This window comes from Boleophthalmus pectinirostris, unplaced genomic scaffold (assembly GCF_026225935.1).
Source record: "Boleophthalmus pectinirostris isolate CB_2022bp ecotype Guang Dong unplaced genomic scaffold, ASM2622593v1 HiC_scaffold_583, whole genome shotgun sequence".
Classification (NCBI taxonomy): Eukaryota; Metazoa; Chordata; class Actinopteri; order Gobiiformes; family Gobiidae; genus Boleophthalmus; species Boleophthalmus pectinirostris.
In genome coordinates this window covers 1-25,000 of record NW_026571443.1, presented here as the reverse complement: position 1 = coordinate 25,000, position 25,000 = coordinate 1, and the positions used below count along the sequence as shown (strand labels likewise).

Sequence of the window (25,000 nt, the reverse complement as noted above, 5' to 3'; positions counted from 1 at the left end):
AAACCTACTGTCAGACACTTTTTTCAAGCAGTGGTACAGGAAGAAGTCTTCATCTTTCAAGAGGACCATGATTTTATGCAGGACAATGCTCCATCGCATGCATTGGAGTACTCCACTGCTTGGCTAGGCAGGAAAGACCTTAAAGATGAAAAAATAATGCCATGGCCCCCTTCCTCTCCTGACCCAAATCTTACTGAGAAATTCTGGGTCCTTCTTAAACAAGAGATTTATAGTGAAGGAAAACAGTCCACCTCTCTGAACAGTATCTGGGAGGCTGTGGTTGTTGCTGCACAAAAAGTTTATTGTTACCAAATCAAGAAACCGACCGACTCCATGAATGGAAGACATATGACCGTTATTGAGGAGAAGAAGACTGGCAATATTGGTCACTTTTTTTGTTTTTTTTAAATGTCAAATTTTGAGTTGTTTACTGTTCTGACGGATGAAAAGAAACAAGTGAGAATGGAAACTGTACATTTTTAATTTAGCTGCGTAATTCTATACATTAATAATTGCCCAAAAATTGTGCACACATAGAGTTTCTCCTAAGAAAGCTAAAACTTCACTTTTACTTCTTAAAATATTCAGATTTGAGGTTTATTAACATTTTGGATCGACCAAGAGCACTGTAGTTGTTCAATTATAAAACTAATCCACATTAATACAACTTGCCTAATACACACAGTGTATTATAATAATAATAATAATAATAATGATAATAAAGTTTTGTATTTAATCACCTGAAATGCTATATTCTGTAACTCTTTTACTTTTCAGTTAATTGAGTATACAAGGTATTGGTACATGAAAGATTTTTTAATTTCACACTCCATTATGTTAAAATTATTGCTCCCACTCATTCACACTGTTTGATGGTTCACAGGATCAATTCTGGCATGAACTTTGTGTAAGTGTTGTGTGGTGAGATTACTGTAGTCATGCCTCTTGGCTAAAGTCAGTTAATGAAACAGAAGGGGCTTGTGTTTACAGTTGGTCACATGTTTGACAAAGACTGATCGAAGATGCAGTGAGAGGAGGGCTCACTCTGTGGCCCAGACTACAAAATACCAGACTCTGCTTGAACCAACATTACAGTGATTTGTTTGTTTTCATCCATAGCTCAACACATTCCAATGGCAAGTTATCCAGTGGAGCCCATGTACGATGCCTACGGAAAGCCCCTGGGACCAGCAGACTATCCCCATGCAGGCTACCCCATGGCCCCTCAGTATCCGGGCATGCCTGTACACTATCCCATGATGCATCCTGGTCCATACCCACCGCCCCCACTAGATCCTGCCTATGGCCAGCGTAATGACAAAAAATATATTTAGGAAGGTAAAGGTATTTATGAACATGACATGACTTCAATATTTTCTTCTTTTGCTTTTCAGCTCCCCCGCCTTACTCTCCCCCTCAGTATCCTGGCCACTGATGAGTTCAACAGCCACAACACAGTGGACACACAGCAGCGGACAAGAGAATGGACCATTTGAAAAGGGGAAGGCAGTACTACACATTGACATCAGCACACCAACAAACCCAAAATATATAAAAGTGAAAGGTTTCAATAAGAATATAACTGCACTTTAGGCATTTGGAAAACTTCTCCACTTGCCATAAGATTGAATACAATTTTCAGGACTTATTATTATTATGTTTGCACCTTTTACCCACTTTTGTTTATTTTACGAGTTTAATTAATTTACATGAGGCTAAACAAAATATTGTGGATTTTAAAAAAGTACCCAGTTAACAATATTTAAATACATTTACTAAAATGTGGAGTGGGTGAATCTGATTGGATAGAATTTTCAACTTTCAAACAATCTAATGTTCTGTTGTCAGGTTTAGTTGTTTTTTTTTGTTTGTTTTTTTCCTTTTTTCTTCTTTTTCAAATTCCAAATCAAAATTTTGATCTACATATTTTTTTGTAGTGATTCAGAGAGAAATTGGAAACAGGGTTTAGGCATTTGACTTGAAGTTTTTGGTAGGTGCACACACACCGTATGGATCTCATCTCATTCTATGTCACAATTTTGTCAGTCCTCCTTTCTCATATATCCTGCTAGGTAGAGTATGCTGTCTAATGTTAGCGACTACAACAGCATGCTACCCTGATAATTCTGTCCTTTTCTCCTTAAAGCTTTTGAATAGCTTGTCATTTAGCTGTTGTTGGATGCCGTTTAATATGTGTGTTGCAGTTATTTATTATTTGTAACATATCAGTTCAGGGGAGCGGCAGGTCGAGCTGTGTAGTGAAAGTCCCGCCTTATTACAATTAAGGTAATGACTACTTATTGAATTATTTTGTAAATCTCTGCTGGATATTTTATTTTAATTACATTTTTAAATGGCATTGTGCAGAATTTTTAACATTTTGTCTTCTCCATTTGGAAATTAAAGATCATCTATTGTTCTTTCAGGAACTATAAATTTGGATTGACTACTGAATAAAGGCCCTGACAACACGTACACATTTTTGACAACAGATATTTTAACAGTCTGAAAAGGGAGCAGGATTGTTTATGCTTTTTCCTAACATAATTTCATCTTTTTATCATTATTATTATCATTAAGATAATTTAACATTTTGATAGACTGTAAAGAACCCATGGCAGGTTTTGGAGAGCACCTAATTATTAAAACATACATTTCACAATGTGGTATTAACTGTTAAATATCCGATTGTTGCCACTTGCTTATAAATAATGTATTTTGGGTCTTTATAAACTAAACACATTAGATTGCTTGTAGAAAAGTATAATAGGTGGTCTTTAGTTTCTTTGATATTAAGCTAAAGAGCCAAAAAATCATGAAGTCACTATCCACTTTATTTATGTATGAAGCTCTGAGTATAAGCCTCAATCTGAAAATGTTGGCTTTATTTGATATTTCAAATTTAAACTGAATGGTAAATGTTTCCAAGGGCAACACATGTTGTATATTGCTTGAATTTTGAAAAGGGATTTATGTTCAGATTCAGATGGCTGCTAATTGACATGTTTTCTCTGAATTTGAGTTTTACAGAGCTTTTTATAAAGCACATAATTGAAAAGTGGATTTTTTTTTTTTGTTTTTTTTTTTTTGTGGGGTGCTCTTTATGTAGTTCCTTTTGCTCAATGCTGTTAATATTTATTTGTGCTCCATGAGTGTGTTTAAGAAGAGTTGATGTATGGACATGGTGTGGTGTCAGATGACAGTGAGACATTGTAATATAGTGGGATTTAATTTCTATTAACATAAAATCTAACTTTGGAAAAAAAATGTTTGTCTTTTATTTTTTGTGCATACTAAAACAGCTTCTGGAGCTGTATTGAAAAACAGTTTAACTCAATTAAACTGCCACTAGAGTTGATATTTTTATACTGTCAACTATATCAATTATAAATATAAAAGGTTAATGTAACAAGAATCTTACTGCATAGCAATTTGATAGTATACTGCAACATTTATTTACTGAAAATGACTTAGTATTTTATAGTAGATTAACTTGTTTTATAGTGTAAAGAGGTTGGATTATATAGATCAAAACATACAAATAAAATGTCAAGCTTGACAAAACACACAGAATGACCCCCTATTTGATAACAATATAAGAAAAAAATTATAAAAATGTAATAAAATACCAGGTTATGAACATTTTAGGAATTGGAAAAATCACAACAAATGAGATTGCTGGGTAAAAGTTGAACTTGTAATCAGACAGATGTTTGGATATAAATATAAATTGTGCAATAGGAAGTCTGCATAGCTTGTGCTTTGGAGTCAGTGTAAACTTCCAGCCCTTCCCATTGCCATTAAAGGAGTGTGGACCCTGCACTAAATATGGACATGCACTTTCACAGGATTTTGAAGAATGCCTCTGCTCGTCGGTGCACTCTGATGATGCGAGCTTCATGTAGTTCGTCACTGCGCCCTTTAATGCAAGACAGCCTCCCCAGTTCACCGTGCTTGGACAAGATCTGCTCTATTAGATTGCATTAGGACAGTTTCCTTTGGCCTATGTTATTGTTTTACACTATATTAACCCATTATTTTTGAGAGGACACTAAAGATACTGACAAGTTACCAGAAAGTTCCAGATATCAACCAGTCATGTCCAGAAGAAAGGTGAAGGGACTGACTCGAACCGGGCGCCAGGTGAGCGAGGACCCGGATTTGGACAACCTGTTGTCCACACTGTCTCCAGAGGAAATGGAGGAGCTGCAGATAGACCTAAGCAAAGTGCCGGACATCAACCCAGAAGATGGTGCAGTTCTTGTGCAGGGAGACAGCCAGAGCCGGGACCCTAAAAGGGGCAGCCGAAAGGAGAGTGACCCAAAGGGGAGGCTTAGTCAAAGGGAGAAGTCACTGGAGGTAAGTGTGTGTCTAACGTTTTGGAACACAAGACATGTGCAGTATCTATTCTCTGATATAGATATTTGATATTTGCCATCACAAACCAGTGAAACTTCCCATGAACTAACAAAACAGGTTCAAGTGAATAATCCTTTTTTTCTTTTTTTTTTATGTGTTCCAAGTGCCGTCGACATTTGTTAATTTAGTGGATGCCATGTTGTATAAAAGTTTATAAGTCTATGAAAAATTGTGTGTCAGTCCTTTTCTTGACATATCAGAATACAAAACAAAAACTTTCTTAAACTCTGGTTTAATTGAATAGCATAACTGAAATTAGAATTTTCATTCATTATGTGTCTATTGTCCACATATCGATGTTTTGTCTTTGGCTGATGAATTCCACTGTTACATAACAAACCACAGTTCCTTCTAATGATAGCCTTCATATGCCATTTTTCATTTAGCCTGAAGCCAACAGCTACCTCAACCTTTTGCACTCTGTCCATCAGTGTTGGTCCCTCATGCTAGTTTCCATGCCAGGAAAAATATTCTTTAAACGAGCTTGTTGTAAACTTTTCAAATTCTTAGTTGTCTATTTTAGTGCCACAAACCAAAGAACCTACAGATTTTCTTTCATGGCAGATATGAGGCTATGTAAGCAGTATGTGGTTCTGTGTAGCGTCCTAATCCCGGTTTGAAGGAATTCCTTGGTTGATTGCTCCAATGCTCACTGCCTTTTAAGGATACATCTGCCTGGGCCATGGCCGTACACAGCAAACAGAGGGAGACTCACAAATCAAACACTTACAGAGCTATTCACAGCAAATGTATCTCAGTGCTGTAAAAAGGTTCCTGGTGCTTTGGGGACTGTAAACATAGGGGCCATACTGTGCCATGGAGAAGGCCTGTGTTTACAAGTGAGCCCGTGGACATGGAGATGTTTGACTGTAAAACAATACTGAGGTTTGAGCTGAGACACTTGGCCTATATATTTGATTACAAATCATATACAACACTACAACATATAATAGACCATGTGTAGTATGGGGGTAGGTTCAGTTATGGATGCCACATTCTGGCCATATATATAGAGTTGACTGGGCTTTCTCAAAAAAAATTAAGACAGTTTTAAATGCCACAAATAATCCAGTGATTCAGTAACAAAGTTTGATTTGCCACTTGACTCTGAAATAAAAGTGAGCGAAAAAGCCAAAATACTGGCTACACTGTAAAAAGAATTTTAAGAGCTAACGCATTTCGCCAATGTCCAAATGGCCATCTATATATAATGTACATATGTGTATTTTCTATGTAGTAGCCTTCTGATTAACATGACACCCTCTGTTTATTTCACGGCAGACTGATTCAAAGGAGAGTCGGACGCAGGAGTACCTGAATAAAACAGGCTCGAACCAGGAGGGGAACAGTGACAGAAGATCAACTCTACGAAAACAAACTAGCATGCAAAGTGAGAGCAATGCCAATAGACTGGACGACAGAAACAGCAAAGGTGCTGAAAGTTTGAAAGAGGATAGAAGTCACCTGTCAGGTCGATATAGACTACAGGAGAGCCACCAGAGTGAAGTGAATGAAAGGGAGAGTCTTTGTGACAATAGACTGCAAAGAAACAGAGACAGTACAGGTAGCAAAGCCAAGGATATGATCTCTAAGCTCCAAGAGAAGAAGGATGACAAGGAAAAAGACAAGAGAGAGGATTTTAGGAGACGGGACGACAGTAAAACTAAAGATATCATCTCAAAACTGAAAGAAAAAAGTGAAAAAGATGTTGCTAAGGATCGAGAGAGGAGATCTGACAGTTTCCGCACTCAAGGGCTGGTTTCAAAAATGTTGGAGAAGCAGAATAAGGCACTGGAAAATCAAGAAAGCAAGACAGAGGAACACAAGACCAAAACAGATGAGAAAAAGACAGAGGAGAGGAAGAGAAGTGATGTCAAATTAGAACGGTCAGTGTCGGACAAGGGTGATGTGGTGGCAAAACAGGCTGATAGGGGAAGTGAGGATTTGGTCAACCACAGTGATCATGTAAAAGAAAAAGACAAAAGTGCAACAGACAAGAAGGCAGAGAAAGCAGAGGAGAAGAATGAGGATTTGAAAGGGAAGGCTAAATCTGATGGAGCAAAAACAAGCAAAACAGATGAGAAGATTGTGAATTGCATGAATAATGACACCCATAAGAGTAAGACGAAAGAGGAGGATGATGATGAAGATTCCAGTATGTTTGATGAACTGATGGAGCAAGTTCGCACCAATAACTCCACCCTCATAGAACTCAATGTCAACAACTCAGAGGTCATCAAGACCAAAACGCTGATTGAGTTTGCTGAAGCTCTGAAAACCAACACACATGTCAAGATTTTTGCTTTGGCCAACTGTCGAGCAGATGACCATGTGGCCTACGCCATAGCGGGCATGCTTAGGAACAACAAGACCATCACAAGTCTCAATGTGGACTCCAACCTTCTTACTGGCAAAGGGATCTTATCCCTAATCCAAGCATTGCAGTACAACTCCACTCTGACAGAGCTTCGATTTCAGAACCAGCGTCATATTTGTGGTGGGAAAACCGAGATGGAGATGGTGAAGATTCTCAAAGAAAACACCACTCTGTTGAAACTGGGTTACCACTTTGAGTTGGCAGGACCCAGAATGACCACAACTAATATTTTAAGTCGCAATATGGACCGGCAAAGACAGAAACGACTACAAGAGCAGAAACAGGCACAGGCAAATGGAGAGAAGAAGGACACATTGGACGTTCCCAAAACAGGAAGTGGATCTTTGAGGAATTCACCCAAAGCTTCACCAAAACCATCTCCTATGCAATCTCCAATGCCATCTCCAAAGCTGACTTCCAAAAGAGGAACAATGGGCGGTTTGACGCCACCACCCCCTCCTCCACCTCCAGGTGGCGCACCTCCACCTCCCCCTCCACCTATGCTAGACATTGACTTGTTGAAGAACTCACTCACACCAGTGTCACAGAGGAAAGTGGATGGGAAAGGTCCAGGTGGCAGTAAGAACTCAAGGGACCAACTGCTGGCGTCAATCAGGACAAGCAATATTAACCAGCTTAAAAAGGTTTGTATATCTTTTTTGCTAACTTATTTTCTGCCAGTGTCCTAATAGAGTTCCCTTATCACTAGGCTCTTTTCTAAATAATTTAAACACTACAAATTATATGTTTTTGTCTAGGTACCTGTTCCAAAGTGGCTGCAATAAATGACTCCTGGAATTAACCATAAAGAAGAGGGAGAACACGCCTCTCACCACGACTTACAATGCTGAAACATCATAAAGAGACTGCTTTGCATGTTCACTCTGAGAAGATAACAAAAAAAGAGATCTTTAATTGGAAGGATTGCATAGGACAAGAACTATGCAATATGTGATCTAAATGTGACTGACTACATAAAACAGCTGTTATTGAGCAAGTATAATAGTTTTTATCAGTAATGATAAATTACTGTTATGGGACTTCTGCCAATCCTCACTATGAGTTCTCCCTCAAACACTGGACCAAATGACTCTGTGGAGAATGAGTGAAACAGAATATACAATGCTTGTTTGTAATAATGTTTGCGCATATGAATATTTGCACTAGAATATAATAAGAACCCAATTATATAATAGTATGCATCTAAATGTGGTAATAGTGCACTAGCTTACTACAGTAAAATTTTGATGTTATCAGTCTTGATAGCAGGACTATTTATTTACAGAGCCGTAAGTTACTAAGATTGGGAATCATACATTTGGAATGGGAAAATCAGGGAATTTGCTTTGAAAATTTTAGATCATACTGTTCAATGAAGTACTTTTTATTTTGTGTAAAAATTGTCTTGGGACAATTTATGTAATATTGGAGACATTTTTAAGACACCATGACTTCATAGATCATTAGAAACTCAAAACATGCTGGAAAAAACTCACTTACTCTATGGCTGACTGGTGTGTATCAATCATTATTAAAACCTTCGAATTTGAATGTAATATGGAATCCTATGTCTTAAGTTAACAAACAGCCATTACTTTTCTGTCCAAGTTGATTGTAATCCCTCATTCATCTAGGGGTGGTCCATACACTATGTCATCTAAAATGTGCTGAGCATAGAATGATATATCTGTTTGTGTTCATCTGTGTAAGAGCCTCTATGTCTCCAAATAAATGATTGTTTGTTTTACATGATTCCACTTTTTTGGCCTGCCATTGTCTAAACTGTCTACAGATTGGCCTCTATATTGGGTGATGCTGTGAGTGATTTATGTACAAAGATAAACCAGCCAACAAGATGTTCATGTTTAAACATAATGAATCTTTGCATTACATTGCCTTTTGGTATTAGGCTATTTCTCGGTCAGCTGTGTGGACAAACATTAGCTTTGTGTTCACAGGAGAGAGCAGTTAGTTTATGTCTCCAGCTCTCTCTCTCTCTCTGTCTGCATTCACCAAATGTCTATATTTGGGCATTTCTCTATGAGTACTTGCTCTGCAATTCATTCCTTTCTTGTTCCTAATAATGGGCTGTGGGCCAGACAGTGGTCTGTCTTTTGCTGTAGCTTTTAACAGCACGTAGAGAAAATTATGAAAATTACTAGTGATTAGATGCCAGAGGTAGTGAGGCTAGTTGAAAGACCTGTAGTTTGACCTGTAGTCTAAAGCCTATATAGCAAGCACTTTGCATACTTGAAATGATCTCATATAGGCCTACTAAATCAGTAGGCAAGTATGCGCGCTACAATCAGGTATTCACATCAGACAGATGAAAATATTTATAGGCTTAATTAATCTACATCCATGATGTCGAAATCTTTTTTATATCTTATCTTTTTATAGATTTATTATTAATATTTATTTATTTATACAACTTAATTTTTTACAATAAATACAATGTAAACAATATTTCCAATAATAAGACATTCATTTCATTAGCAGGTTACAAATAATAATAATAATAATAATAATAATAATAAAAAATTTAATTTTAAAAAATACACGCCCCTTTACGTCAGGTGCCCATGGGAGTTACGTCAGAGGGAACGTTCAAGGAACAAAATGGAGGAGTATGCCAGAGAGCCTTGGTGAGAGCTTTTGCCAAAATATGATATTCTTTTATCGATTTAGGTTTGTGAATGTGCGCATCTTTATAGCTGAGATGAATACGTAACGACTGTGTTATTGATTGTCCCTTTAAGATTGTAAATAATCAGAACTCCAGGTCATTAGCCTCTGTTAGCATCAACGCTAACTTCACATAGGAATTTAAAGAGGGTCTGTGCTAGCATCAAGTGAGGCTGTATCACGTTGTAGTGACCTTGCCGGGTTAGCTGTCACATGTTATTACGTTGGGCACTATGTTGGTTGTCTCTTATTTTTGACACTTAAACGTGCCCACCAAATAAATACTTCTTAACCATGTACGTAACGTTAATTTGCTTCTACTCCATAATAAATTCATGTAACTTGCTTGCTAGCTGTTAGCTACAGGGTTAGCATCTCATGCTGTAGGCATAGGGTTGTAAATAACTCTTTGGTAACTAACGATATGTTTTTACCATGTTGTTGTTCAGAGTAACAGATGGAAATAGCTATTTTCATGTTTGTGTTAGTGTGTTGTGTAGTATCCATCCTTTAAAATGGTATGAGATCAGAATGGAGGCAATGTCAAGGCAGCTAGAGGTTTCAAATTTAAATGGTTGTCAAATAAACTGAGTGGTTATCATTTGCCAAAACTACCTTAAATTTTTGCTGTTTATGTTATTTTGATATTATTTTATATTCCGAGGCGTATATACACATATTCTCAATTGAAATCACATATTGTTCCACTTGCCTCCATCCCATAAAATGTATTTGTTAAATGTGACATCATCACAGTTGACAACAAAATCAGTTTATTTATGCTATTTTAAACTTTAAAATCATCCAAATACCATTATAGGTCAGAATTCCACTGGACCTAGAAGGAGCCGAACTACAAGAGATCATCACTTAACAGTCCCATTATAACCACCTTGTTATATAGTTTGCTTACTTAGTTTGTTAGTTATTTAACTGGTGATACTACACTGTATAATCGACGTGTGCCTGCTTTTGTAGTCCCTGGAGGATTGTGGATGACTGTGGAGGCGCATTCACAATGGGTGCTATTGGTGGAGGCATTTTTCAGGCTGTTAAAGGCTTCAGAAATTCACCCTCTGTAAGTATTTAAATATTTTTTCCATGTTTTTGACTCTAATTATTCTTCTACACTGTAAAATTGTTGCCTTTGATTTTTATAGGGAATGGGCCATAGAATGAGAGGGAGTTTGACAGCAATCAAAACTAGAGCGCCGCAGCTTGGAGGTAAAATGTTTATTCAACTCATGTCTGTTTTTTTTGTTTGTTTTTTTTTTAAAAATATGATTCCCTTCAATTTTGTCTTGTCTCTTAAAAATAAAATAGAGTTTACCTTTATAAGTGCCTCCACAACTTAATTTTGACAGTTATTTTATTTATTAAATTAATTATTTGCCTAATTCCTCGCCATATATGTTTTACTAACATACACACTGGACTTTCAGGAAGCTTTGCAGTCTGGGGAGGCCTGTTCTCGATGATCGATTGTGGTTTAGTAAAAGTACGGGGCAAAGAAGATCCCTGGAACTCTATCACAAGTGGAGCCATGACTGGAGCTATCCTTGCTGCAAGAAGTGAGTTTTTTTGTTTTGGTTAAAGAAAGTTACTTGTAGCCTCACCTGAAACCAAGATGAAAATTTCAGTGGAATTTATTTTTGTAAGTGAAATTAAAACTGTGGAGGGATGGACATTTTAGCATAACGTCTATGTACATCTAACAGATCCGAATGCTGATATTATACTGTATTATGTATTTTGTGATAGATGGACCTGTGGCCATGTTTGGCTCTGCAGCAATGGGTGGCATCCTCTTGGCGTTGATAGAGGGCGCTGGTATTCTACTAACTAGATTTGCTTCTTCACAATTCCCAACTGGTTAGTAACATTGAAAATTAGAATATATCATAATGTATGTATGCTTACTCTTTCTGTTCTGTAATTTTTCAGGCCCCCAGTTTGCCGAAGAGCCAGGCCCTGCTCCAATGGGATCTCCCTCTTTTGGAGACTACAGACAGTATCAATGAGAGAACACACTTGTTTTTTTAATTCCTTGCTGAAGTTAGCACCAATGAATGGAGATGGAGACCACATCACTCGTCACACAAACTGTGTCAAAGATGTAAATGGACAGTAAACATCTTCATTTAACTGCCTTCTGCCATTTCAGCCTAGTCATCTGCATTGTTTTCACTACAATATGAGATGTGAGGGAATTGCTTGTTTTGGCTTGTGGCAAGACACTTTTTTTTCCCCTGACAGACCTTGAATGTGGTAGGTTCTAAAATAACACAACACCTGCTGTGTAGTGACTGATGGGAACAATGCAGATTATAAACAATGTTTATATCTTCTATACATAAAACCCCTCATTTTCTCCTCAGTCTTTTATTTTCCACAAGTGTAAATTGCTTGGACTGGTCATCCAGATTTTTTTTTTAATTTTCTTTTTTTGTTTGTTTGTTTCTCCAGTTTACCTCTATCCAAGCTATAAGTACCCTGGCTATTGCAGATTTTTTAAATTGATTTATTTATTCTATAATGTATGAGCCATGCTATCACATTTAAAGTGTGATTTCCAGAAAAGAAGAAAAGTCAAAAATTTGAAAATGACAACCAACGGCATTGGCAGATGGACAGGATTAACAGAAGCGAGGGGTTGTTAATACTAATTTATATCTGTATGACAGATTATTGTACATTCAACAAAACAATAAAATATCCAACAACGTCATGTTTGTCATACATTTCCAGTGCTATATGTTTGTGGCAATAATCTACAGCCAAAAAGACAGAAGACTTTTTTTTCTAGCACTAGTATTGTACAGGGTCTTGATAGGGACTTCTCTCTTTTTATGACTCTCGCTGTGTATGAATTTATTGTCCACTAGATGGCAGCCCACTAAAGAAACTCCTGAGAATGAGCTCAGTCTTGTACAAAGAGCAATATACAGAAAAAGGGAGCATATAGACTCCCTTTTGGTTATCCTGAGCGTGAGGCTTGAACTTGGATAGCCACTTCACCTGTAGCTGTGCTACACACCTACAGGTTAAGGTCTTTAACATGAAATGGCTCTAAGCTATGGGTCAAAATATATCAAGATTTTAACTGCATGACAGCACTCAGAAGTTTAACTTGGGGCATTGCCAGAGAGGAGGGGCTTGCACTGAGTAATGCTGAGAGACCTAAGGTATTGATCATAATACTTCTATGGGACTAAATGGGGTGAAAAAGAAAAAAGAATGGCGCAAATAGTTGTAAAGCTGTGGGGTAACTTTTAAAGAATGTAAAGTGGGAAAACTTTACAATATTAATTTATTTTATAATAAAATATTCTCAGTGTCTCAAGGTCTCCATAAGGAAGTTAGTACTTTACGTGGAATGTTCTACAGTAGGCTATGGTATAAACGTATTCAGTATTCTTTAAATTACTGATTAGGCATGGTGTTGTTCTCCACGAAAACAGAAAAGTTAATGCAATACTGTGGAACATTCTGGGCAAAGCAATATCTTCGTGGAGAAAGGCAGGTGGCATACCCTCCACCACAAGTTACATAGTGCACCTCTAATATTTGTCTAGCCAATCTGTACTAAAATCAACAGTTTAGAACGGGTTTGCTACTACTTCTGAAAGATCTTGTGTAAAAAAAATAAATAAATAAATAAATACATAAACAAATATATCGCTTTGTAACCCTCCCATTCAATGTTGTTGTTTCTAATATCTTTTTAAATGTACATTATTGTAATTTGGCTACATAATCCTAGTAATGTATTTATCTATCTAATCCCTACACAGAAGTGCCTACACACCAAAATTCTTGAATTACTACTATGAAACGAGTTTTGAATTCACCACGGTGTCTTGTCCAATTTAAAATGCATGCATAAGCTATTTAAAATGTGTATCCTATTTGCAATCTCAATTTCTGTAAGACCCGTTATCATGCAAATGTGGGCGCAAGGCTCCTGCCCATGTGTCATGCCCTAAAAATGAGAAACAGCGCCGAGTGACGTGCGCTTATGCGTCCGCTGCGCAGTGAGCAGAGCTGACACTTGGCGGAGCGGCGAGAGACACAGACAGCGAGCGACAAACGGTGAGTGCAAATGCCAAACTTTGGTAGCTGCTAAACCTACTAAAACAAGTAATTTCTGGTGAGTTAAGACTTGTTGTTTGTATCCCTTCTGGGAGACACATCAGTGCGCACGGCGTGTTTGTTTTGGATGGTAAATATAAAGAATGTGTACATGCACAAACGGAATGTGCACTCCCATTTTAGTCAAGGCCAGGCGGAAGGGCAGGTACTGTTAGCATTTGCTGGGTCTCCCTGGAGCCAAACCAGTACATACATTGATACTGAATTTAGCGATCTTGTCCTTTGTAAATCTATAAATCTGGCTACTATGCGGTGTGTTTTTGACAGGCTAGCTTGGGCTGTGATGTACTCAGTGGAAAGGAATGTGGCTGCTAGCTAGCCTGTTGCTAACGCGCTGCGGCTAGCGGCTGTGAAGTGTCGGCGGCCCGTGGAAAGCACTGGCTTAAAGCTAGCTAGTTAGCGCTGGCAGCTAACGAGCCTGATAACGGGACTCGCTCCTCGCACTAGCATCTATGAAACTGGATTGTTTATGAGCAGATGTCTTTCTCAGTCGGATTAAACACGGTGATGTTCTAAGGATTTGTCTGTAAGGAGGCTTATTATTTTAAGCGTGATTTGCTGGGTGCTATGTTTGCCAGTATGTAATAGTCGCATTGTAAATCTTAGTAGTTTTGTGTGGTCAAGTCACAGCCACAGATTGACCCGAAGTGATATGGCCATATGCCTCGATATGCCTGTAAGCAGAAAACTTGAAGAGTTCCTCATGACACTGACAGCCTGGTGGGAGCCAAGAATGTTGGACATGAAAGTTGTGTGGTAAAATTTATAATAGTTTAGCATCTTTTTATACCGTCATGGTATGTGTATTACATAATTATGTATTACATTGCATGTTCATAAGTTTCTTTGCATTGCATAACCTTTAGATCAGGGGTGTCCAAAGAATGGCCCGGGTCTCAATGCGGCCCTCAGACCTCAAGGTAAATTGGTCCTACTTTTTGTGTTGAATGTAAGTATTTGATCTGTGGCCCCTTGCTTGATATATGTTTCAATGTTTGGCTCTGTGTGGGAAAAAAGTTTGATCAGTTTTATCAGACTGGCTGACACAAATAAAGCTCTCCATGTTTCAAGAGTGCAATAAATGACAGCCCTCCCTCTCATCAGCTTTTCCACATGGTCCAAAGGCTAGTTCCTTAATATTCTTCAGTCACAGAATTTAGATGAATATTGACAGCTTTATTATGTTTTCCTTTGCTACATTATTTATTGTAGTCTTTGCGCAGCGGTTTTATGTTAATTGCTTCTGTAATAACATTTTATTTTCCAAGTCCATATTTTTGTTCTCTGTAGTTACCTCCTGTATGCCCTCTTCTCACCAGTTTTGAGCCACCCAAGGCAACTTCCCCATCTGTGTGGCTATGCTGCTGTCCTAAGCACCAAACAGGAACAGAGACTGAAGGGGGCTATTTTAGTGTCACCTCCTCCTGTTCCATCCCCTCAGCATGTGTCTGTCTTCTGAAGAGATCTGGAAAGAGGATGTGGTTACAGGTCAGGGCTCAGCGATGCCTATGACTGACATCGTTTTTGTCACTTACACATCTTTGTCAAAACGTGGTCTCAGTGCCATTATGCGTGGCTGCTGAGTTTCAGAGTGACTCAAACACCTTTCGGAGTTTAGTGGACTCTGCAGTGTTGATTAGGGGATTTTTGCACCACAGATTAATCATTATCAATGAGAAAATCATTGTATATAAATCATTTTACTTGTCTGTTTTTCCACTTGTTTGTATACGCTCAATACACCTAAATGTCAGACTTTGTTGGTAGCAAACGCAGATTTTATATATATATATATATAAATTTTTGTTGCAATAAGAATTCTTACAATAGATTTAAATTGGCCATAAACCTGTATTTCTTATCCTGTATCAGAGACTGTACATTGATTTGGTACCTGTCTATTACTTTGTTTTTTTATTTCTGGTTTACATTATTGATCTAAGTTTTCCTTTCTAGAATAAAGCCATAGTTTTAACAGATCCCAAATCAGATGCAGCGTACACGCGTAGTCACAAAAAATTTATGTCTAACTTCTTTTTCTAAAACTTTGCTTTCTCCCTTGTGTTTTGTTGATGGACGGCTTCTCCCTTACATGTAGTGGTTCTTCACAAGGCCAGTGTGAACATGTGATGTAATGCATGGTTCTGGCTAGGGTAATGAGTAACCAGTGGCTTATTGGCATCAAAAACACTACCATTACCCTGGACACCCAAACCACAAGTGACTGTTGCCACTCTAATCGTTGTGTTTGCTGGAAAACGATCAAGCATAAACCTCTTCTGAACCGCAGGATATGAGTGTCTACATCTTCCGCAACAGTTTGCACGGATAAGAGGAAAGTGAGGGAGGGAGGGAGGGAGGCAGCTGTCAGTCACACTAATGCTGATTCAGTTGTTGTGACAGTTTTATGTCTATGATTAACCCCTACAGAGCAGGACATTGTGCGTATACATGTTGTAGTAAAGTCATTTAATTCATATCAAAATGCCCATTTTTGGGTTGTCAAAAATCCAGTTTCTAATTTAATGAATATAGACTAGTGTAAATAATGTAGACTTATGTGATGATGTTTTGACCTGTATTGTTCACTTTTATGAATATAATATTGGATAAAATGATTAAGATTATACACAATTATTGACAGTGACACCATGTTCATGACCAGTTTAAAAAGCACTGTATATTTGGGCTGCTTAATATGAGAAAAATACTTGATATTCAATAACTATTTTGTATGTATTACAATAATAATGATATTATAGCAATATTTTAGTATGCTTTTTGGCACAACAAGTTCAGTTAAATTTCAAAGACAAAATTCCCATGTCTTCATTTACTAATCACACTGGCTCAAAATATGGCTGTATTTTTACATAAAGATGTAACAAATCATTTTACATTCCAGATAAATACATATTACAAAAGTAAAAAGTTAATTAGCGATCTTTACTTCAACTTAAGATGAATTTGTAGGCCTTGCAATGGATTTTAAAAGGTAAATATTGTTTTTTGGCCACAGTAGCAAGCCAAATATCAGATTAAAAAAGAAATAAATGGCCCATCCAACATAATTAGGAAAAGCATTAATAAAATCTACCTTTTTGTCGATTTTACTTTTCAAAAACAGTACACTTATGTAAAATAGAAAACCTTGTGTTGATGCAATATATTTATTTTCTTGGGATATTGTTTATTGCCTCAGTCGATATCGACTGTATCGATATTTAGGCAATTCAATAATAATGCATTGATCTTATATAGCGCTTTTATCTTCACACTCAGTCGCTTTACTATTTTGTGCATTATTCACTCCATACCCAGTGGTATAAGCTACTGTTGTAGCTGCCCTGGGGCAAACTGACAGATATACAGACAGACATATATTGTGCAGCTCTACATGCAGGTCTTTCTAAATTATTTTAGTCCCTTTGATTATCTTGTGACCTGAATTTAATCACAATTATCGATTTAACAGAGTAATCTTGACATCCCTTTCTTGGACATGTGTGGGTGAGTGAGGTGGTGATGATGCTATATCTCTGACTGGTGTAACTCTTTATTTGCAGCGGTTACTACTAGAGAAGCCACGGCAGCGGGAACGTTGTGTTTTGTTTTGGATGACAGCTCACTCGTAGTGGTGGAGCTGCTGAGAGGCTATTCAGTGAGATATCCTTAAATGGCCCTGTGAGTGTTTGAGCAGGGACATAGTGCGCAACGCCTCGTCAAGTTTTCCTGGAATCCAACTTTGTATACAAGACAAGAGCGCATCCCATTCTGTCATGGCCTATATTTAGACCTGGGTCAGTGCAGAAATTGAGAAAATGGCCAATTATGTTTTAAAGTTTCTTGATCATTGCTGTTAGAAATGACACAGGATCGTTGACTTGACATCGCTGCACACTGTAAGACCGGTACAAAGTAGGCTGGATAAAGGATCTACCCATATGAAAATAAATGGATAAGAAAAGAGTTTGGGGCTAACTAGGTCGAACATTCACTTTGTATGGGGCGCCTCTTGTAGCTTTTGTGATGCAGCTGATCTAGGACCTGGCCTGTTTGGTTAATGGCGTAGTGGGTAGTGTGGCTTCTTTTTTACTACAGTAATTGCAGTGTCTGTGTATAACCACGAGACTCATGCATGGCCAATAGTGATAAAAGTGAATATTTCAATATTTACATTATACTTATTTTTAAAGTATCTAGATAACGACACATGTTGCCCCATTTCTGGCTTTGGAAACGCCTATTCTTACTTTATTATTTGTATTAATGATTTATTTAATGTTATATTACTGTGTGAATCGTGACTCTTGCTTATTATTAATTATATTTTCTCCTCTACATCGCTAACTATTTTTAGTGTAGTAATTATGCGCTTTGTATTGTGTGATTAATTATGGTCAAAGACAAAGTCAAACATGGTTCCCTCTAATTTCAGAACTTGTAATTATTTCTCACCCTCATGTTTCACTCCCTCAGCCTTTGAATGTACTCAAGCTAGACATGGATTTTGTTAGTTCTATGAAAAGTTATGAGACCCATCATCAAATGGCTATATTAGTAAAAGTATGTTTAAATATTATCTTGCAATGCTTAGAGCTGTAATATGCAGTGCTAGATTACACACTATCTGCTCCCATGCATTCATCTTTAATGTATTGCACATTGGCAGTAGAAACAGTGCACATGCTCCTCTCTTTCTCTTCCTGTGTTTACATGAATCCTGATTCCTGACTTTACATTTTTTCAGTACTGTTACATGTTTTTTAAAGCCGTGCATAAAGTATACTTTTTGCTACCTATTCTTATATGAATTTATTTTTTTAACCTGGCATAGAGCAGATTGGGTAAACAAGGATCAAATACTTGGTTTTATTGATTGGTGAAGCGTCACATCAGCAGAGCTAGCAGAAAAATCTAACTTTTGCTAAGTTGGAAGACCAAAAAAGAGAAAAGCATAGGCATCAAATTTATGCATAAAGTATTTCTGTCTGCACGTTTCTTCAAACTGGTCTCGAGTTGTCCTAATCGCTTCAACTTGATTGTATTGGTGATTGGTCATGCAGTGGCCCAAGCCCAAACACAGACACAAGATAGATTGTGTTTGTGAATGTCATAGGAATTTGTTTTGTTTGTCTTTTAGAGCACGGTAAATGTAGAATGACAAAATCGAATACAGATAAATCCAGTTAAATGTTTTTATCATCCCTTTGTGGTGGTGAAACAGCTTAGTAACGTTCTTTAGTGGCCTCCCAGTTCCCAGAAATTGTTGGTTTTTGTTGCCAATACAATTTTTTTTTTTTTGTTGTTATCCTTATATCAGTATCATCTCTGTTATCCAGGTAGTTCCCAGTGTGCTTCATGGGTGCATACCAGTCTACATACAGTAACTTTATACTTGTTCTGACACAGCTCAAGATCATTCTAAAGCTGCTCAGTGAAGATTAATCTATTAGTATCTGATTTTTGATACTTTGCTTTGGCAACCCTTCTGAAAGTGCATTTTCATTCTTCACTGAGTTGGATATTTATGGGAGCAGAATTGTGTGCATTGAGCTGGTAGCTTTGGGAGAACTTACACATACCAAAGTCAATCAACAAGGGCTGTCCAGTGCTGTAGAGCTGCTCACACCCTGTGCAGCTGGGGCATGCTCCAGCTGCCTTAGAATGAATGAGGGATGCTTTTGGGGATCAGAGCACAGCAATATACACTACATACTACTGCTAATCATAATTAGAAACACTTTTAACTATTCCTGTTAACTACCTACTATTTTGTATTTACCGGTAAGTTGCACATTTGTGGTGGGAAAGTACCTGTAGTAAATATTTATCATAGTTTTACATCAGTCAGTTCAAGTGTTGTGAAAAGTTGTGAAAAAAGACTAAAAAATTCTGCTGAGCAACTTTATGTATTTTTCAAAAGTATTCTTTCCACCTATGTCGTCTTCACTCAAGTCCATCCAATATATTTCTTGCCAAATAATTACTTTGTAAATGAAGTGAACTTTGGCCCTTGTTTATAGTATGGTTTGGTAAAAGTTAATTACCTCTAGGCCTACTTATATCACATCTGCATAAAACTGTATCAAACTGAAAAAAAAAAAATACTATATCTAATTTATTTGGTTAATAATTGAACATTAATTTAGTTTATTGCATCCTTTCCTGTTGACATGATGAAAAACAAATGAATAATGGAAGTCTGTTATTTCCTGCAGTGATAACCAAAGGCCAGTATTGCATGGCAGCCTCTCCCTCTCCTGGTCCGAGCTGTAGTGACCCATTTGGCTGTGCGTAGCACCCCACCATCTTCCCCCTTGGAGGGATATTCCAATGATTTCACAATTTCCTGCCCCTCGCTGTTCCCACTTCCCTCAGCTGTGCAGTGTCACCAGTCAAAAGCCTGACAGTGTATCAATGCTCAAAGAGTGATCAGGGCCAAACTGTGAAGAGTGGCTGGGTGTGTTGTGTGTTGGGACAAGGCCAGGCCAATGGTGTCATACTCAACTGTATCTCGACTCGCCTCAGAGCGCACACCACAGCTGGTTCGTGTTAGCGAGGGGTCACGCAGTCCTCGCCTCCTCCACCCTGCAGCCGCTCCACTGATGGGTGTTCCCGTCTATTGTTGTGCTGCTTCTTGTCCATAACCTCCAGGAATGACTAGAATCCTTCCCCTTTTCCCTACAGTGGAAAAATCTCCCTGTGCTCTGAGTGGAAAAGTCGTGTTCAAAAAGTCACTTTGTTTTTAAATGTAGATTGGATTGATCTGACTCTGTTCTCACAGGCCGTGTCCTTGTGCTCTTCTTTCTGTTTGTCCAGTGTAGACGGTTGGCTGTCTGCTGAAGCGATCTTGCCATGCGTGAATACAAGCTAGTGGTTTTAGGCTCCGGAGGTGTGGGCAAGTCCGCTCTGGTGAGTACCCTGCTTCCCCTTTACAACTCTGCACGCTAGTACTGATTCTGTGCATCACATCTCATAATGATCCCATTTTATGCTAAACATGAAATCACATAGTTTTATTATTTCAGATCTAATGGAAAAAGACACAAAAGATTCACACTTCCAGGCAATTACTGATTAGATGGAAGTGCCATATTGCAAGTGGCACATTGTTCCTTAAAATTATAATTTTATATAATGTGCTCCTTCTTTGTTTTTGATGAATTGTCTGATGAAATATGTTAAAATATACTCCGTGGCAACTATCCAGGTCATAATTTTTTCATCATTTTTTAAACCTCTACAAACATGTTTTGTGATGTACTTATAGTAAACAGTCCTTTTCTAGTAGTACTAATTCCATTTGGAATATGATAGACTGATTTGATTCTGTCAACTGGACAAAAGTTTTAGAGTGATTTAGCTTCTCATCCAAGTGGCATCTTTTTTTGGGGGTCAGCTTGCCGGTGGACACTATCTTATATCGGCTTGAAGGGAGGAGTTAACTATACTGCCTTCAGACAGATGTATGGTCGTGTCTACCGGCAATTTGACCAGAACTGAAGATGACGCTTGGATGAGCAGCTAAATGTCTTCACTCTAAAACCTTTGTCCAGTCGACAGAAGAGAACTTTTCTTTTACTATGGGTTTGTTCTGAACTACAAAGGGATTACACAGATAATGTGATAGACTGTTCATCCCATTCAGTCCTGTGGTTGTTTCTGTGTCATTATCAAACTCATACAATTTAATGCCAGCTAACAGCACGAAAGTCTTCTCTTCTCGTTTTCGAGTTGGGATAAGACCGACTGAAAATAAACTGTTGAAAGTTGTCTTATGCTTTTGACAGCAGACCGTGACCTCCTTCGCTCATGTTGCCCAGGTGTTGAGGCCTGTTAATCCTTCACTTTGGCAACCCAGACCTTATGATGTTATGTGTGTGAATCTGTCTACCCTAATGTAAACCTCACTGCAGCTTTATACAGCAGCATCGGCCCAAGTTTAGACATTTTCATCAAAACGTGACCACCTCAGTTTTGCTCCAGATTTTTTGCCAAACTCGTATTACGTAGTGTTTTTATCAGGCAGTGTGATGTAAATGTTTTTTTTTTTTTTTTGTGTGGAGGTTGAAACGTACTGACCCAGGCTCTTTCTGTCTCTCAATCTTGTAGACAGTTCAGTTTGTACAAGGAATCTTTGTGGAGAAATATGACCCGACAATAGAAGACTCGTACAGAAAGGTGAGTGGTGCTCTTCTGCGGTCATGATTACTAGCAGCTGTGGCAGGTTCATGCCGTGATCATGGACTCTGCGCTCATTCTGCTCTGTCTTTCCTCACATAATGCAGTGACGTGCAACCAGAGAAATGTAAAATATTTCCTCCATATTCCAAGTCCAATTATGATTATGACATTTCAAAATCTTAATTACAGCAGTACAACCGGACAGTGTTAAAAGTGTCTAATGTAAAGAAGTTTATAAGGGTATTAAAGGTTATTATGAAAAATATCGTTTTGATGTTTGTTATGTTTGGTATAATGTTGTTCCTTCATCCAGATCATGCATAAAAGAAGTTTTAGCTGTCATCCATGCATCTTTTAGTAATTTTGTGATCTCTCTTGGGTCCCATTTCAAGCCTTCATATGGTTAGCTTTGAGATTCTGTCCAATGTTCAGCCCGCAAACCTACGATATCCATGCTACCACATGACAATTCTCCATAAATATACAAAAGCATGATATAAAACTGTACACAACAACTAGGCAAATCTGATTTAATGTGCAGCAGTTTCATTAGCGGGATGCACACTGATTGTGTTGCGATAGCGCTCTAAAAAGGGGGTGACTTACAGAGTAAAGGAAGCGAGTAAAACTTATAAAACATGTTAATGCATTGTTTTAGTCGAATATAACATTTTCAAAACAATAGAGAAGGTGGCATGGTTACCTAAATATGTTACGTGTTAACTCAGCAGTCAATTCCCCATAGAAGTAAAATGCCCCCTCTTTAACAACCTGAACTTCTTTTGTCTATTTTAGGCGTCAAACAGCCTCACATTTATAACTTTTTATTTGTTGGTAACTGCAGCTAGTATTTGTCACTCAATCTTTTGACACTTATTACTGTAACTCCAGATGTTGTGATGTCGTGCAAAACCTCCATAAGCCCATTTGAGAATTTCCATTGGTAGCGAGCTTTTCAAATTGAACTTCAGAATGATCTATTTAATTTGCTCATTAATTTAGCTTTTGTTTATTTTTCATGCAGCAAGTGGAGGTAGACGGTCAGCAATGTATGCTTGAAATTCTCGACACAGCAGGCACAGTAAGTGAATTCATCTCCTCTAATCAAGATTATCCAAACAAGTCTGCAGTGAATCACAATATTGATCATCTGTTGATTCTTCCTCTGTGCAGGAGCAGTTCACAGCGATGAGGGACTTGTACATGAAGAACGGCCAAGGTTTCGCTTTGGTTTACTCCATCACAGCACAGTCAACCTTCAATGACCTCCAGGACCTGAGGGAACAGATCCTCCGAGTAAAGGACACCGAGGACGTGAGTCATTTATTGAGACATTTTTACTATAATTAGCAAGCATCAGCCAGGATATACTTTTGTATTGGCAACCACTTAATTTAAAACTCACATCTCAGTCAGCTGCATCATTTTAAATATGCTCAAAGCTCAATGTAACTGTTGTTTGTTGTAAAAAATAGTATGGCAGTCATGGTTTGTTTTTAGCCACTTCCATTGTCCATGCCGTTGCTATGGGATCCCATTCGCACACACACACACACACACACACCACACACACCACACACACCACACACACCACACACACCACACACACCACACACACCACACACACCACACACACACACTATATTGTATGCCAGTTAATGACACATTTACATGCTACGTGTAAACACTGAGCAGGCTCTTGGATACACTAAAGCGGTTCCTATTGTCCCAGGAGGAATGCATTTATTATGGGATGTAATGCTTTGCTTTTTGGTCACAGCTCCTCTTGTGTTTTTTCAAGTGTGGTCCTTCGCTTGGATCAGTCGCCCTTCAAACACAAAGAGGATGTGTGGACTCTATTATCTATTTTTTTCTTTCACTTGTTAAACTGCAAGGCTGCTGGAGTGAGCTCTCCATCCCTCTCTGGTCAGACTGATTTTACGTCAGCAGGATCAGGGATGCCCTTTTTTGGTGATCTTTGGAGGGATTGAATGTTACCATAACCCCTCATGTAGTTTCCCCTCCTTATGCTTCTTACTGCGCTCGCAGTCAACCCTCAGAGCCTGGTATTACTTTTTTTACTCGTCTGTCTGTTATATTTGCCATAGTAGCATAGCCTTTGTTTATCTTGATCAGGTTTATAGTTATTAATGTCTTTTGTTATTGGACCTGTCCATCGGAAACTGAATGAGAGAATACTATCAAAGTGGTGGCGTTCAAACTTAAAGGTACATTTTAAGATGATACAATTGACATGGCTAGTTTGTGGTCTCCTATATAACAAATGGATTTAAAAAAATGTCACTTGCAGATTTTCTATCAAGTTACAGAGCCCCCTGGCCTCCACCCCAAAATTCTAGAGAATGAACTAATAAATGGTCTAAGTCTCCTTCTTGATGCCCATTGCTATTCGCTGTGGTTTATGGGCTGCATGTGGTCTTGGTGATGTGTGTGGGTGATTGGTCTGTCATGGCAGAATTGTAGAAGGCCCGGGTCCATCAAAAACACCCAGGATTGTGGCTTCATTAGATCCGCTGTGGGCAGGCAGAGCTGTGGTTTGCCACCGCCTCACACATGGAATCCAGAGTCTGTGGCTGTGTTCACATGAAATAAAAATACAGTCAAAGCAGCATGTCAAAAAGAAAAGTTGAATATTTTAATTTTATACACAATTCCACACATGCAATTCAAACATGAGTTTTTGGAGCTATTACTCATTTCATAATAGAAGATGATTTTCACCTTTTTCCAAATTTTCATTCATTGGAGACGGGGAAGAGTGAAAGTTTGAGTTAAAACCACCTGCAGATGATGCTGTTAAACTGCACTTGTCGGTTTGTATCTTCAGCAAAATATTTTAATATTCTTATGTACAGGAGAAGACATGATGAGTGTTTTCGTTTCCAGTTTCATATGAGAACAGTCCATTGTACATGTACAGGCAGTTCACTGCTGTTTTTATAAATAATTTATTATAGTCAAAAACTACTTTATTTTTTGAGATCCTCCATGTAGCTGTATAATCAAACCATCTACATTGTATAAAAATACGAGTAATGAGAGATGGCCACATATAATTCAGATTTATTCACAATTCCTCCAAAATATTTGCCAAACCTGTGTTATAAAAAAAACACTGATGGTCTCCATAGTCTCATCTTTAAACTGCAATTGTCATTA

At 38.0% G+C, this 25,000-nt stretch overlaps 3 protein-coding genes across 4 annotated transcripts; all 3 read left to right on the top strand.

Moving 5' to 3' along the window:
- The first annotated feature begins 3,880 nt into the window (after positions 1-3,880).
- Positions 3,881-8,516, top strand: lmod1b (leiomodin 1b (smooth muscle)). The gene is made up of 3 exons (XM_020935873.2): positions 3,881-4,359; positions 5,701-7,440; positions 7,555-8,516. The coding sequence occupies exons 1-3, from the start codon at positions 4,099-4,101 to the stop codon at positions 7,579-7,581; spliced, it is 2,028 nt and encodes a 675-aa protein (XP_020791532.1). The 5' UTR covers positions 3,881-4,098; the 3' UTR covers positions 7,582-8,516.
- An 867-nt stretch (positions 8,517-9,383) lies between these two features.
- timm17a (translocase of inner mitochondrial membrane 17 homolog A (yeast)) lies at positions 9,384-12,209 on the top strand. The gene is made up of 6 exons (XM_020935870.2): positions 9,384-9,441; positions 10,460-10,559; positions 10,642-10,705; positions 10,924-11,052; positions 11,243-11,353; positions 11,426-12,209. The coding sequence occupies exons 1-6, from the start codon at positions 9,416-9,418 to the stop codon at positions 11,500-11,502; spliced, it is 507 nt and encodes a 168-aa protein (XP_020791529.1). The 5' UTR covers positions 9,384-9,415; the 3' UTR covers positions 11,503-12,209.
- A 1,276-nt stretch (positions 12,210-13,485) lies between these two features.
- Positions 13,486-23,185, top strand: LOC110170275 (ras-related protein Rap-1b-like). Of its 2 annotated transcripts, none has more exons than XM_055163221.1 (5): positions 13,486-13,573; positions 20,461-20,548; positions 21,749-21,817; positions 22,845-22,901; positions 22,994-23,185. In XM_055163221.1, exons 2-5 carry the CDS (start codon positions 20,492-20,494, stop codon positions 23,168-23,170), a joined length of 360 nt encoding a protein of 119 aa, XP_055019196.1. In that variant the 5' UTR covers positions 13,486-13,573; positions 20,461-20,491; the 3' UTR covers positions 23,171-23,185. The 2 variants fall into 2 exon arrangements, with proteins under 2 accessions (XP_055019196.1, XP_055019197.1); XM_055163222.1 differs by having other exon boundaries at positions 13,507-13,573; positions 20,456-20,548.
- Positions 23,186-25,000: the final 1,815 nt, after the last annotated feature.

Coding starts and splice junctions, on each gene's coding strand:
- lmod1b (XM_020935873.2), top strand. CDS start 4,099: ATGTCCAGAAGAAAGGTGAAGGGACTGACTCGAACCGGGCGCCAGGTG. Junction 4,360..5,700: donor AAAGGGAGAAGTCACTGGAG/GTAAGTGTGTGT, acceptor ATTTCACGGCAG/ACTGATTCAAAGGAGAGTCG. Junction 7,441..7,554: donor ATATTAACCAGCTTAAAAAG/GTTTGTATATCT, acceptor GTTTTTGTCTAG/GTACCTGTTCCAAAGTGGCT.
- LOC110170275 (XM_055163221.1), top strand. CDS start 20,492: ATGCGTGAATACAAGCTAGTGGTTTTAGGCTCCGGAGGTGTGGGCAAG. Junction 20,549..21,748: donor GTGTGGGCAAGTCCGCTCTG/GTGAGTACCCTG, acceptor TCAATCTTGTAG/ACAGTTCAGTTTGTACAAGG. Junction 22,902..22,993: donor TTCTCGACACAGCAGGCACA/GTAAGTGAATTC, acceptor TCCTCTGTGCAG/GAGCAGTTCACAGCGATGAG.
- timm17a (XM_020935870.2), top strand. CDS start 9,416: ATGGAGGAGTATGCCAGAGAGCCTTG. Junction 11,053..11,242: donor AGCTATCCTTGCTGCAAGAA/GTGAGTTTTTTT, acceptor ATTTTGTGATAG/ATGGACCTGTGGCCATGTTT. Junction 11,354..11,425: donor TTCTTCACAATTCCCAACTG/GTTAGTAACATT, acceptor GTAATTTTTCAG/GCCCCCAGTTTGCCGAAGAG.